This window comes from Anoplopoma fimbria, chromosome 20 (assembly GCF_027596085.1).
Source record: "Anoplopoma fimbria isolate UVic2021 breed Golden Eagle Sablefish chromosome 20, Afim_UVic_2022, whole genome shotgun sequence".
Taxonomy (NCBI): domain Eukaryota; kingdom Metazoa; phylum Chordata; class Actinopteri; order Perciformes; family Anoplopomatidae; genus Anoplopoma; species Anoplopoma fimbria.
Window position 1 is genome coordinate 1,971,912 of NC_072468.1, and position 11,247 is coordinate 1,983,158.

At 40.3% G+C, this 11,247-nt stretch overlaps 2 protein-coding genes across 2 annotated transcripts; both read right to left on the minus strand.

The window, feature by feature from the left end:
* Positions 1-916: 916 nt before the first annotated feature.
* On the minus strand, positions 917-2,883 carry LOC129110163 (uncharacterized). Its single transcript, XM_054622346.1, has 5 exons — positions 2,782-2,883; positions 2,443-2,556; positions 2,214-2,360; positions 1,604-1,714; positions 917-1,496 (listed from the first exon to the last, which is right to left on the minus strand). The coding sequence occupies exons 1-5, from the start codon at positions 2,825-2,827 to the stop codon at positions 1,297-1,299; spliced, it is 618 nt and encodes a 205-aa protein (XP_054478321.1). The 5' UTR covers positions 2,828-2,883; the 3' UTR covers positions 917-1,296.
* A 637-nt stretch (positions 2,884-3,520) lies between these two features.
* Positions 3,521-10,775, minus strand: smg9 (SMG9 nonsense mediated mRNA decay factor). Its single transcript, XM_054622298.1, has 13 exons — positions 10,393-10,775; positions 10,212-10,286; positions 9,557-9,791; positions 9,309-9,406; positions 7,651-7,763; positions 6,957-7,068; positions 6,668-6,763; positions 6,410-6,495; positions 5,840-5,946; positions 5,639-5,746; positions 5,333-5,458; positions 5,094-5,238; positions 3,521-4,338 (listed from the first exon to the last, which is right to left on the minus strand). The coding sequence occupies exons 1-13, from the start codon at positions 10,537-10,539 to the stop codon at positions 4,260-4,262; spliced, it is 1,527 nt and encodes a 508-aa protein (XP_054478273.1). The 5' UTR covers positions 10,540-10,775; the 3' UTR covers positions 3,521-4,259.
* Between the last annotated feature and the right edge of the window lie 472 nt (positions 10,776-11,247).

The following is an 11,247-nucleotide window of genomic DNA, read 5'->3' on the forward strand; positions in this document are numbered from 1 at the left end:
GAAAGTCAACAGAAATATAAATAGTAAAGTAAAGTACAGATATCCAAAAAAACGACTTAAGTACAGTAACGAAGTATTTCTACTTCGTTACTATACACCACTGCCTTCACTCAGTCCTGAGGATTTCCTCACTCAGAGCCTGACCCCAGACATTGATGAACTTGTATCCAAGATGAGACACCAAGTGTCTGTCTCAGACCAGTGAGCATCACAGAGCAGCAAACGGTGCTTTGACGCATTTTCAGTTTCATTTTTGCATTTTTTTTCTCTTGCTACTACAGGACATTTGATTTTTCTTTGAAGTAAATTATTTTTGGCTGTTGTTTGCCTGTAGAAAATGTTTTCACTTGAAATTACTCTGGAAAAACTGCAGATAGAGCCATAAGCAATTAATGAAACTGATTTTATTACTTTTATTTATTTATGTATTATTTATAATTTTTATTTCATTTATTTCATAATTAATGTTGTTTTATAGGCAATACTCTATAGGCCTTGTTAGTTCCAGGTTCAATATGTGCACTAAGGTTCTTTCAATAAGTTTTCAATAAACGTTGAACCCATCTGGCCCTTGACTTGTATCAATTTCTTTATTTCGGCCCACTGTGTATTTGTGTTTGACACCCCTGCTCTAACTGGAGGTCGACCCTGCTCTACCACTGAGCCACAGTCGCTCCCGTCATCTCTTTGTAGTCGATTTATGTTTCTTAGTGGTCATTTCTAATCTCTTTCTGGTCAGTATGTTGAGTTACATTTTGTAGGGGAATCCATAACACATTAATAAAACTCTAAACTTTGAATCAGAGTCTGGAATAAGCACTATACTGAGTATTTTGAATAGCTGATACACATCTTTTAAATGAGACTTAGTCAGGATTTAGAGGACTCAAGAAAAAATAAATCAGAATACACTGCAGAAATTTGAGAAATGTATTTATTCAGCTTTTAAATAAATTACATCAAAATATTCTTGGTCATTTTAATTAAAAATAGGTTTCAGGTTAACAATATAGCACTCATAACAAAAGTTGTGCATCATGTTTTACATTGTCTTCCCAGAAAGAGACTTTTGATCATCATTCTATGCAAAAGTCGCTATTGTAAAGGCAACATGCAAAAAAGAAAATAAGCTGGGTAGATACTAGCTGATGCAAGAGACAAGTTGAAATCACAACTTTACTAAATTATATTTCAATATTTAGCCTGCTAAACTTTCTTACTCATCGGTGTATGAGCACTATGAAGCCTTGCAAAGATGAAAAGAAAAGCTGGGGGTTATGTTGCCACCGCCACCATTTAAGAGAGCACGACCAAGGAGAACAGCGGGGCCACCAGGAGCAGAATGCCAGCACTTTTGATGCTGGCACTGTTGCAGTAATCCCCCTGACAACAGCTCATATCTGTACCCATTGTTCTGGTCAAGTCTTGGTTTCCAGGTGAGCACAGCAGCTTGGAGACACAACCCTTCAAGGTAACTGTTCCACTTCCTGTATTCACTGAGAGAATGCAAATAATGTTAGTGCGTTCATCTCCTAGAATCCCTCTCTGAGCAGAGGAAATGTGTGGAACAGAGTAAGATGTTTAATGCTTGCAAGCTTGTTACCTTTGCCTGAGAGACAGTGGTCCTGAGTTCCCTCACAGTTAAGAGTTGCAGTGCAGTCTTGTCCATTGCATTGGAAGCACTTTTTACCATTTGGACCGGTTTTGCTGGGCACTGTAATATAAAACATACAATATTCATACTGTTTGCTTAGGTAGAGGGAGAGACACACAGCTGCACTGTGACAGTTGGGGGTATGTTGCCCTTGGGCTCCTCTATAAAGGATGGTGATATTGAGGAAAAGTAATTTCCTCATACTGGCTTGTCTTGAAATTTGAGTCTTGTTTCTCTAACAATATTTGCTCCAAACATATTGTCTGAGGTTCTGATACATTCACTGTCATCATCAATCCACATACCTACATTTACAATGTCTATATGGCACAAGACATGAATATACATGCACATGAATATACATATACTTATGTTGTATATATGTATGTTTAAAAATAATTAATAATTTAGTCATTAAAATCTTTTTTTTATAATAAATTAAATATTTTGACATCTAAAATATAGTAAGGAGAGTCGTCACAATTTTAACAGCATTTGCTTCTGCAAATAAAACAGCTATCCATGTATAAAATACCAACAGACAATTTAAGTTAATTACCAGGGGAAAGTTTGTCATTGCAGAAGTCAGAGTTGCAGCACTCGTTCTTAATTACGGTTTGAGAGATTCCGAAGTTGACAGAGGCCTCAACGCACTCTTCAGCCATAACACAGCTTTTTGTGGTGACATCCATAATTTTTGAACCACCTGCAACAAAAGAGAAACCTTTGTAGACTAGGCCAGGACAAAGCAGTTTTATAATTAAACATTGCAACAAAAAGTACCATACCTGCATATGAAGTTAAACGTAATGCACTACACCGTTGACCTGCCAAAGGGCATTCTTTTACTGCGCAGCTTCCTGGGTTTCCAATGTCACACTGATTACATTTTAGGGTGTGGGCTGAGGAAACATAATATTCAGATAAGTTAACAAAAACAAATTAATTTTCAACAAGGAATGAGCAAAATAAATTGAACACCCTAACCCTGAAGTAAATTCATCAACATTATGAGCTAAGTTACAAAAATGGGTGATGCATTGTGAAAGTGAATGCAAATTGCAAATCCTCCTCCTCCTCCTAAAAATGAACCTGTTAAAAACAAAAATTACAGAAAGTTTACTTGCCTTTAGTGAGAAGCACAATCCCAAAGATCAGTGTAAGGAGATGCATTTTGTGATGATGCAATACAACTGCGTTTCAGTCTGATCTGTTACTACTATAAGTAGTTTCTCTGAGAAGGAGTGGTCTTCCCCCTCAGATCACTCCTTTCTTCCTGCTTTGAAAGTGACTAAACATGATTCTTATAAAGAAAAAGATTAAAGCTTTGAAAAAACTGATTCAAATTCCACCATCAATACATGTTAGTGCATGTTTCCATGGTTGTGTTATGCAAGGAACTGCCAATATGCAATTGAGAAAGGTGGGAAGAATTTTCTCTGTTCATTACAGCGTATTACAATTTTAGGACCGTTTCCAATTATTTTATCAATGGCAGATACTGAGTGTGTTCACATGCTTGCCCTTTATTTCAAAGTAAAACAGGTACTTTAAATGTAATGTTTGTATTAAAGAGATGACTGCATAATTAGCATTTTGCACCAACAAAGAAAAAGCTAACTTTGGCTGTATTGGTTCACTGCTGCTGTCTGAATACTTTTATTGTAAATGTGACTATTATAAGTTGTATTTATTTACTTTTATTGTGTCCAATTAGATCACCTTGACATTTAAATATCACAACGTTCCTGAATGATGATACAGTAAATATATCTGAGCATCGTCTCTCTCTGCAGTAGACATTGTCATGCCAATTTTGCAATCCCACTCTGACAAAGGACACAAAAATCTCTTACTGTATTGTCACACTTTTAATGCTTAGAGCATGGTACACATGTGTTAGGTTCAAATTCAAAAATAGGGGAAGTTAACATGATACATTGTGCATGATCCTAGGAGTTCCCCTTACAAAAGAAAGATCATTGTTGTCCAACACCATAAATCTACTTTTACTTCTCTGCATTGATGAATGTAGAGATGTAAAATAGATAAGGTTGTGTTGTATTTATCATTCTGAAATATCTTTTTGAGTCAAGCTGAAGTTCTTATGTGACACTGAACCGTTAAAAAACAGTTCACTTCCTGTAAGTCGCTTTGGAAGTCTTTCAGGTGAAACGAAAGCCACATTCTGCTGTAGTCTTTGTCTTGGAAAGGTTTCAAAGCACTGTCATTGGAGATTGACAACATTCTTACCCTGTAAGAAAAGTGCAATAAAAATGGCAAACAGGCAAAAAATACAGTTTACTTTTATTTCTGAGTAATTCACAATTACACCTTTAATAAAGGTATTTTTGCTGTGTCATTTCAACATGGCAGATACACAACCTGTTGACACTGAGCGCCAAAAGTTTTCAGGTTTTCACTCCCACCAAAGGTTTCCTGCTTTAATATCTGACTCTTCACCAGTGACCGGGCTTCAAGTTTCACCTGTCCCTCCTGTCGGGTGCAAAACAACGGTCTTCACCTTCAGATCCACATGTGACCTGATCATCAGACATAACAGCTTGCAACTGCCTTTGTACATGTTGGCAGTTCAACCAAGGTGTTAGCAGAGCAGGCGGCTGTACTCTGAGAGGGCCGAGGACTTTTTCACCCCATCCCAGATACGAGCTGCATAGTGAAACCTGTAACAACACAACACATTTATACAAATCAGAACTTGTATTCACCTGATGAAACAATATGGTCTGATGTCTTTTGTGACATATCTTTTTTGCTTTTAGCTGATGTGTATAGTATAGGGGGCGGATGTGTGAGGGTTCCAAAGAACTAGGGAAGTTGCGGTTTACGCAGTCTGCATCTTTGTTAAAAGCACACCCACACATCTACCTTGAAAACTCTTTCACTTCACACAATGAAGGCTACAACTACAAAAAAAACAAAACTGAATGCTATTTTCTTGCATGTAAAGTATGTCCATTTATATTAACCTAGATTACAAATTGCTATTAAACTGGTTCTAATAAGACACAAAAACAGATATGCTTTGTAAATCTCTATTTTTACTGCACAAACTATTTTCAAATTCATGGTCTGTTTCATTGTCAGAAACCAGAAACCTACTTTATCATAAATTACGTTATATTTGAAACTAAAAAGAGCACTGTCAAATTCAGTGTAGTTTTCTCTTTCCCCACACGTCGTCCATGTCTGTCTATGTGGTCAACTGTCAAAAAAATCTGGTAATGCAGAAAAACCTTAAATGTCCCAACACCCCCAGTAGAAATGATGCCATGGTGTAATAACATTTTTATTGTCATGTTTGGTTGCTTAAACTGTGTTTTTGCCCTGTAAAGTGCCCTGTGTTTGGTTAATGGAATACAAATAAAGACAAGGTCATTACAAATGCAATGTGAGCAAAGAAGAATGTGATGTTTACCAGTTCTTCTCAGTGAGAATGGTGTGTGACAGCTGACAGCGGGGCATAGCCAATATTTGGCTGCGGAGTTTTGAAACCATGGTTGAGAAGGCAGGATGTCCTCTGTACCCCGGGAGAAGAGAGAACAGCGGGTATGTTCCCGTCCCTAAACACGGTTGAAAAAAGATTAAATCACATTTTATACAATTTACAGGAGAACAATAGATTTCTGCCTTATGTGAAGATACATTCTCTTTAACCTGCTTTAGTCAGATTATCCTCCCCATCATTCTCCTGCATAGGAAGGAGGAACATGTTGACTTCAGTTGCCAGATAGTCCTGCTCCAAACCAGGGAACATATTGCAGTCTAGCATGGACAATGTACCTAAAAACAAACCATGTATCATGGAATGAGTGCCGGTGTGGCATCATGAAGCAACTATTTTGTTTATCAAACCTCTTAAACAAATACTAATCATAACCATGTAATTGATGTTTCCATCAACAGCCATAGGATGAACAGAATATGTTAATGTATGAAGAGGATATTCTTGCAGATTTTAACCTTTGTATTTGAGATGAGAGTGGGCCATTAATTTGTCCACAACCATATGCATGTTCTTGAGATTCCTTGGGCAGAAATCATCCTGTCTGGCTTTATTCTGGAGGAACACTGGAGGAGGGAAAATTTTAGAAAAGCGGATTTTGATATCATTAAACCTTGTTAATGTGCGTAAGATTGTGTGGTTCTGCATTAAAAAGTCACCTATATGAGGATAGTACTCTGCTCCATCGTCATTGCCTGAAGAGCCAGTGCTGTCATGGCTTGCAGAGGGAGTGGAGGGTTTCAACATCTCAGCGGTCTGAAGAAACCTGCCCATAAAATATACATTTCAACTACCCGTTTACCAACTGCTGCATTTATGAGACAACGGCTGAAAATGTTGTGAAAGTCAAATTAGGAAAAAGTATAAACAGATAAAGTCTCTTACAGTGAGGCTAGAATTATTCAAATGAATGATTAGAAATTTCGTTTCTATGGGCCTCTTGAAAAGATAATATTGTATTGGACAAAATGAATACGTGTCAGCACAACGTAGACTGGTACATTTTCAACAGGTCTGGCTTTGCCTGCATTTGTTGTCTACAAGACCAACTGTAAGAAATATTATTGACTTCATGAAAAAACAGAAGACAAATATCCTCTCAAGATACATGATGAAATGCTCAACATTCCTGAGGTAGGAGGGGGCTTTGAGAGCTACCCCTTTTATTTCTCCCATGAATCTCGGCAATACCTATAACACAGAACCATTGCAGATTAGCAAGTACCGACCTGTAGAGGTTTAAGTCAGTGAACCAGTCTTGGACCACAATCACCACATGGCACACTGTAAACAGGAAGGCTGCGGTCTGAAGAGACTGTGGACAGATTATACACAGAGTGCTAATGTGGTCACATGTGAAATGGCCCCTTAACTTTCACTAAACGTTAGTCATAGAACTAAATGTGTATATTGGTCCCTAGAGGTTATGCACCAGTGCATAAACAACTGGTGTTTCACCCGCTGCCATCTGCAGGCCGGCCACTGACCTGCATCTCAACATATGTGTGAGGGAGGTTGTACTCTGGGGGCAACTTGCGATCGTTGTTGATGAGGTGGTCGAGGATAGACGGGCTGAGCATTGGCTGAAGAAACAAATAAGGCATTCACACACAGCTCATCAGTCCTCAACTGAACACAGTGTTTTAAATTAACCGTAACTGCTTTCTAATCCAAGGTGATTTTGGGTTGAGTTGTTTAAACTCAACACACTGACAGCAAATTGATAATACTACAGAAAAAGTAAGATAAACTGCAACTAAAATACTTCATTCATACCTGTGTATCCAGGAAGATGACTCTCTCCTGTGTGATGAAGAAATCGATGCCTGTACTCTGGTTTCCTCCTCTTTCCTTGATTTCTTGAGTCTGGGCTCTGAATACATAGCCCCTGAGCAAACAAACATGCATCCCATGATTTAAAATGATGCAAAGAAAAGTATAACAACTGAATGAACAAATGAACAACAAATAGTATTTGATTATAAGATTGTCTGGTGTGTCACAATGAACTGATTTTAAACAATATGATACGGGATAAGCTGAATTACTCCACTAGACTCTGCAGAGAGAAAACAGTAGATTTGTTTACTCTATCGCCCCTGTGTGTTCAGAAGGAGTACCTTCGCTTTTTAAGTGCAGCTTTAAAAGGCACACAATGGTAAAAACTTACATAGCAATATACTATAACATTTTCAATGGGAGGCCATGTGCTGCTTTTTTCAACACTGACCTCCTCGTACACTAAACTGGCCTGAGGAACCCACTACTGTATTGTTTAAAATTCCTCTTACATACTAGATGATATTTTCTGTCGTTATGGTAAAGTCTCAGCTCTGTCAGCATCTTTTAACTGTGGACTTCTTCATAGTTTAACTTGAATATTCTGTTTCCTATTGATAAATGAAAGAAATGCACATAACCAAGCAGTTTACAAGCTTGAACTTATTGTGGGTGTTACAACCGACCTCACCTTTGATCTTCCTCTGGAGTGTTTGCAGATAACAGTGACATGATTGTAGATTTCCCACTTCCCTGCAAGCCAATGACTCCGACCACCAACATATCTGTCTGGTCCCTCAGATACTGCAACACATGACAACAGAATTTCCTTTGCTTACATACAGTACATACAATTTAGTTATTAACATATCCTTTAATACATTACATTACAGTCATTTAGCAGATGCTTTTATCCAAAGCGACTTACAATAAGTGTATTCAACATAGGTATTCAAGAGAACTACTAGTCACCAGAAGTCATAAGTGCATCTCCTTTCTTAAACAAGCATCTAAAAGCATAAACCAGAGCAAAAGTATAGTGCAGAAGCAAATTACTACGAAGACAATAATTGCAACAAACTAATATGAATACAATAAGTGCAATAAACTAATACGAATACAATAAGTGCAATAAACTAATACGAATACAATAAGTGCAACGAACTGATATGAATGCAATAAGTGCTACGAGGAAGGCTCAGGGTAGTACTTCTTGAAGAGGTGAGTTTTCAGCCTGCGCCTAAAGATGGGCAGCGACTCTGCTGTCCTGACGTCAGTGGGGAGTTCATTCCACCACTGAGGGGCCAGGACAGAAAAAAGCTGTGACCGGGTCGATCGGCCGCAGGGACCTCTGAGCGACGGGGCAACCAGTCGCCCGAGGCAGCAGCAGAGCGGAGTGGTCGGGGCGGGGGTGTAGGGCTTGACCATGGCCTGGAGATAGGAAGGAGCTGTTCCTCTCACTGCCCTGTAGGCTAGCACCAGAGTCTTAAACTGGATGCGAGCTCTTACAGGGAGCCAGTGTAGAGAACGGAGAAGGGAAGTTGTGTGGGAGAACTTGTGTGGGGCGATTGAACACCAGACGAGCTGCAGCTTTCTGGACAAGCTCCAGAGGTCTGATGGCCGACGCCGGGGCTCCGGCAAGTCCAGGCGGGAGATGACCAGAGCCTGGATGAGCACCTGCGCCGTCTCATCAGTGAGGAAGGGGCGAATCCTCCTGATGTTGTAGAGGAGGAATCTGCAGGAGCGTGTGACCGATGCAATGTTTGCTGAGAACGACAGTTGGTCGTCCAGGGTCACACCCAGATTCCTCACAGTCCGAGTTGGCGTCACCACGGCATCATCAATGGTGATGGACAGGTCTCGGTGCGGGCAACCCTTCCCCGGGAGGAACAGTAGCTCGGTTTTGTCCAGGTTGAGCTTCAGGTGGTGTGTCGCCATCCACTTCGAGATGTCAGCCAAGCATGCAGCAATGCGTGCCTCCACTTGGGTGTCACCGGGGGGGAAATGACAAGACCAGCTGGGTGTCATCGGCATAACAATGGTAAGAGAAGTCATACGAGCGAATAACAGAACCCAGAGATGTTGTGTAGAGCGAGAAGAGAAGGGGGCCCAGAACTGAACCTTGTGGAACCCCCGTAGTCAGCATGCGTGGTTCCGACACGGCCCCCTCCATGTCACCTGGTAGGATTGACCTGTCAGGTAGGATGCAAACAGGGAGAGTGCAGAGCCTGAGACGCCCATCCCCTCGAGGGTGGAGAGGAGGATCTGGTGGTTCACCGTGTCAAACGGCGCTGACAGGTCCAATACAATTGTTCCACAATCAACTAAATTAATTTAACATTAACTCACCTCCATAGCACTGTCACACCAATTCATCTGGTCATCCACAAGCTTAATGCTGTGCTTCATCTTCTCAGGAGGGAGGAGTTTAGACTGGCCAACCATGGCTGGAAGTCATATGAAAAGATTCAAGATTTACTTTTATTTTCTAACGACGTGTAATTTGCCTTATTGAGTGCATCGGAGAAGTCAAAACATCACAGTTACTGACATTTACAGTAGAAAACAAATTTTGGGGGAAATCTACAAAAGCTCACGGTCCACAGCGCTGCTCGATGCAGAAGCACCCATTCCTCTGTTTTGGATCTGGTATACAGGCTGCGTGGGTCGCTGCCCCTCCCTCTCCATCTTGGAGGGCCCAGGACCAGAGGGTTGAGCTGCTGCATCTGGAGGGGTACCCAGCTTCCCTCCATCTTCCCTGGCTTTCATTAGCATGATGGGCTTCTCCAGGACTGGAGCTCCACTGACAGGTGTAGTCTGTGAGGGCTTGGCCTTGAAAAGGATTCAAACAACAGCACAGGTCAAAAGATTACATGACCTGAGAGGTAGAAGAACTTAATACAAACAAGCTATACTTTCTGTAATGATCACATATTAACCGTGACTCATTATGTTGGCATCGTGAATGTAGTCCTAAACTCTGGGGAAAAGTGTGTAAAAGCACAAATACCTTACATTGCCTTGGGCAAAAGTGTCTGCCAAATGAATTGATGTAAACGTTTTTATTACCATACTTTCTTCTCAAATTTGATAACATCGGTTTCATGCTAATGCATATTTTTTACTTTGTGGTCAACATAGCAATCCTGCAAACAGTACTACTACCTAGACAAATTAAAATGTTCTGATGTCATTATTATTGTATGTGTTCTACAATCTCAGTATCTCAGTATCTCAGATCATTTAACGTACCCTTTCCCCAGGGGGTTTTGCAAGAATGATGGGGGTCTTCTGAATGAGTGGACCTGGTGGATCCTCGCTCCCATCCTGGACGGACAAATTGAAGTGTTCATTAGTATGCAGAAGTGTGTGCAGACGTTAAACCAGCATACAAAACAACAAAGACCTCATTATGCGAGGACGTATTTGTTACCCTGCGTTCCCTCGGTTGATATTCTCGATCCCGACTGGGACCGGACAGGTTTTGTCCCGGAGGTCCTGCATCTCTGTCCCCGCGGCGTCGCCTCCTCCTGCGTCCTTGTCCGTATATCCCGGGCTGACTGTGACCGGACTCTGACATGTCGCCGCTCACCTGCGTCACTACAACAACACAACTGATGGCAACACTAAGCTAGCTGACGACAAGCAGAGGCGAGCTAAATATACTGAAATACCTTATTTAATGGCGACATCGCTAGAGTTTATGTATGTAATGTAATGTAATGTTTATAGTGTAATACAGTTAGTTTAAGCTTCGGCGCTAGTTTCGAAAGACGACTGAAATAAACTCCATCCGCCTGCCATGTATTTAAACCAATCAAACGAACCTCGTCCGTCTGGTAAATGAAGCCGTAAAGAAACACCGCAATGATATAGATAGTTCCGCCACATTTGGGTTCCGCTTTATTGTATATTTTCACTTGCGTTATATTATGACATCATTTTTCTCTCTCTCTATTTAGAGAGTATTATTATATTCCTTTATTTATCCCCATGGGGGAAATTCAAGTGTTGCAGCAGCTCAACTACACAGACACAGACAATAAATACACATACTATACAACTACACAGACAATAAATACACATACTATACAACTACACAGACAATAAATACACATACTATACAACTACACAGACAATAAATACACATACTATACAACTACACACACAATAAATACACATACTATACTATACAACTACACAGACAATAAATACACATACTATACAACTACACAGACAATAAATACACATACTATACAACTACACAGACAATAAATACACATACTAT

Excerpts from the sequence above, each read along its gene's own strand:
- LOC129110163 (XM_054622346.1), bottom strand. The coding sequence starts at position 2,827 with ATGCATCTCCTTACACTGATCTTTGGGATTGTGCTTCTCACTAAAG. Across the intron at positions 2,557-2,781 it reads GATTGTGCTTCTCACTAAAG|CCCACACCCTAAAATGTAAT; the intron begins GCAAGTAAACTT and ends ATGTTTCCTCAG. Across the intron at positions 1,715-2,213 it reads CAATGACAAACTTTCCCCTG|TGCCCAGCAAAACCGGTCCA; the intron begins GTAATTAACTTA and ends TTTATATTACAG.
- smg9 (XM_054622298.1), bottom strand. The coding sequence starts at position 10,539 with ATGTCAGAGTCCGGTCACAGTCAGCCCGGGATATACGGACAAGGACGC. Across the intron at positions 9,792-10,211 it reads CAAAACCCCCTGGGGAAAGG|GCCAAGCCCTCACAGACTAC; the intron begins GTACGTTAAATG and ends ATCCTTTTCAAG. Across the intron at positions 9,407-9,556 it reads ATCGAGCAGCGCTGTGGACC|CCATGGTTGGCCAGTCTAAA; the intron begins GTGAGCTTTTGT and ends TATGACTTCCAG.